The 3,009-nt window shown below is 38.8% G+C and overlaps 1 protein-coding gene across 1 annotated transcript in view; it reads right to left on the bottom strand.

Annotated features, from left to right (window-relative positions):
* Positions 1–966: 966 nt before the first annotated feature.
* Positions 967–3,009, bottom strand: part of LOC107099522 (galectin-7-like) — a 7,438-nt gene continuing 5,395 nt past the window's right edge. The window contains exons 3-4 of the mRNA XM_015397683.1: positions 1,709–1,865; positions 967–1,567 (exon numbers count right to left, since the gene is read on the bottom strand). Of these exons, the coding sequence (XP_015253169.1) occupies positions 1,421–1,567; positions 1,709–1,865 (304 nt within the window). The 3' untranslated portion in view covers positions 967–1,420. The remainder of the gene's footprint in view (positions 1,568–1,708; positions 1,866–3,009) is intronic.

Genomic DNA, 3,009 nt, shown 5'->3' with positions numbered 1-3,009 from the left:
TTTTTTTTGTTTAACGGTTACTTTATACTTTCATACTTTAAGTAGTTTTTGGAGCACATACTTTTTCACTTTTACTGGAGTTAAGAGGTCAAATTAATACTTCAACTTGTTTTTAAACCGCAGTATCTATACTTCTACTTAAGTAACAAATGTGTGTACTTTTGACACCACTGGAAATAATTGATTGATTCACACTGGTTGGTTTCCTCACATCATTAAAGACTCAGGAATAGCTCAGGGTTATTTGTTCAGGACTTGAAGTTTAACCAGAGGACTTAGACTGTAGGAGCAGCCAAGGGCTGAACTGGGTCTAGTTTAGATGACGTGGTTCTGTTGGATCCCTTCTGAGATCTACAGCTCGCACTGGGGCAGTTCACCACCGGAGATGAGAATCAGCTCCTCCAAGTCTGAGGCCTTAGTTCTCTACTCTGAAAGGTGGATTGTCTCCTTCAGGTCAGAGGTGAGTCCCTGCCTCGACTGGAAGACTCAAGTACTTTGGGGGTTCTGTTCAGGAGAGGAGAATGAGGTAGGAGATGGATAGATGGATCAGTGCTGCCGCTATGATGCTGCAGCCTGTGGTGGTGAAAAGGCACGAAAGCAATGACTAGGTCCCACATAAGATATATGCAAACTTCAATTTACAGTAAGACTGACTTGTGGCACTGTGATTATTAATAATAATTTAACTTTATTGATCTCATATTGGAGAAATTTACCTCTGCATTTAACCAATCCCCTTGGGGAGCAGGGGGCTGCCACTGTGCAGTGCCTGGGGAGTAATTTGGGGTTAAGGGTCTTGCTCAGGAACCCAGAATGGAAGCAGTGGGATTTGACACTTGTAACTTTCTAAGAGCACAAGCATGCTGCTCTAGTTAGAGCAGCATGACTTTGATCTGAGTCATACTCGTTATCAGGTGTTTATCAGTTCAACACAATAAAAAAATCAACAAATAGTGTAGACCATAACATGATTTATTGATGTAGACAGTAACAATAAGCACAGATACATGGGGGGATGGAGGGGGTGAAGGTAGATCAAAGTTACAGTTTGAAACAGTAACATATCTATCTATCAGTGAGAGGCTGATAAAATGTCATAGAACAAGAACAAAGTGAGTAAATTCACATGAACCAGCTAAAGCAAACTTAGCCAAGATGAGAAACTAAAACCAAGTTGAATTCAGATAGTATAGTTGGTAACAAAAAAAATCTGGATGGATGATAAAGAGGTTTATATAACTGAAATATATCCAGGTTGTATCTATTTGGTTGTTCTCTATAACTTGGCCACTAGATGGCAGCAAAAAACACTAGGATTAAAACATGCTCCAGAAATTAAACATTTCAGTGACAAAAGCTGAAATAAGCGCTGTTATTTTTTCATTTTTAAATTTTTTTCTTTGCTAGGGGCAGAGGGGTTTTAAAAGCTGACTGAGGTCAGCTGGATGTCTCCATCAATCTCCAGGATGTTGATGTTATGCAGAGGAAAGAAGCGATGGGTGAAGCAGTGGGCAAACATCTCGTTTACCAGAATACGGAAAGAGCATTCCTTACAGATGATGGTCAGCTGCAAGAAACAAGGTTCAGAGAGGTCATTCCAACTGTTTACTGCTTAGATGTTTTTGGGATTTCTACAGAAAGCCAAACAAAAACCATGTACTCAAGTGTGTATCAGCTGTGAGGGATTTTAAAATGAATATCTTCATACCGTGAAAGGCTGTCCTTTCTGGAAGGGCATGGCTCCTCCTCGTTCCTCGGTGCCCCACTGTCCATCCAGCAAGGAGTTTCGGACCACCGTGTTCTCACACAAACGTGGATTATAATGCAGAGCGATTCCATGCAGGTGTCGGAGGTTCACGTAGAACCTGGGAGGAAATGGAACATTAGACAGAAAATGTTTTAAACAAACAAGATTTAACTTTAAATTCAACTCTTACTAGTTCAAATCATCTCATCATGAGGTGTTGATAAATTAACTGTTGGGAAATCTTTTTTTTACTGAACTGAACTCAACAGGACCAGATGGTCAACAAGTGCAAGAAGTAGGTTTGCGGTCAAACAAGCAGAGCTTAAGGCCTGGTGGGCTGCAACTTTTAATGTGTCTCTGTTTTAAATCATCTGAATGAAATATTCAGTCATCAGCAGGACTCAGCAGAATTAGAAACACAGTGGATGGAAAGATAGAAAAATACAATGATGGACAAATGGACAGAAGGTAAGTTGACATTGGAACGGGTGGACTGTAAGAAACTTGGTTAAAAAGGCAGATGTGATGGTAAGAACCAACATGGCCAACGTTGCTATAAGCAGCAATATTGAACTTATGACAGAAGTGTAACTGAGCTGCAGAGCCATCTGCCAGTTGAGATCAGAAAAGATCAGCATAACCTTACAGAAACAGAACCTTTAGCCCTTAACCCTTTGGTTACTGGATTATGGTACCTTAAATAAGGCTCGGGGTCTGAATGCGAACATGATCCATCTTTTTGGTTCACATCTAACAGTCAAAGTGGAACTGGTTGAGAACGACGTACTTGGACTCCTAATCACTTCCTCAGAAAAAGTAGTAAACTACAACTTTTTAGATTTTCTCACATTGACATTGTGTTCTGTTTTAGTTTTGCTTTTAGAAGTGGATAACAAAAATCAAATGGCTATTTTAATTTAATTCTTCAATAGCAAAATTGGTATAACATTTAGAGAGAATAGAATGAGTACTAAAGGGTATTGGTTCCTGACTAAGCAAATAATTTAATAAAACATTATTTGGCCAAATAATGTTTTATTCACCTCATGGATTTGCATTGTGAATTAGTCTGAAAACATAAAAATTGCCCTAAATTAGTAAAAAGCTAATTTGATCATATCCCAAATTCTTCCAGATAAACTTTGGTTTTCAAACACAAGATCCATCTTAAACTGTAATATGTTTTTCAACCATGTTTCCCCTTCCTCTTTGTACATAGTAGTTAGCTTAGTTGAGTTTTACTAGTCTTAGTTGAGAGTTTT

This window comes from Cyprinodon variegatus, unplaced genomic scaffold (assembly GCF_000732505.1).
Source record: "Cyprinodon variegatus isolate N-32 unplaced genomic scaffold, C_variegatus-1.0 Scaffold881, whole genome shotgun sequence".
NCBI classification, from domain to species: Eukaryota; Metazoa; Chordata; class Actinopteri; order Cyprinodontiformes; family Cyprinodontidae; genus Cyprinodon; species Cyprinodon variegatus.
The sequence above is the reverse complement of the archived record's forward strand: the minus strand, read 5'-3'. Positions and strand labels throughout refer to the sequence as shown.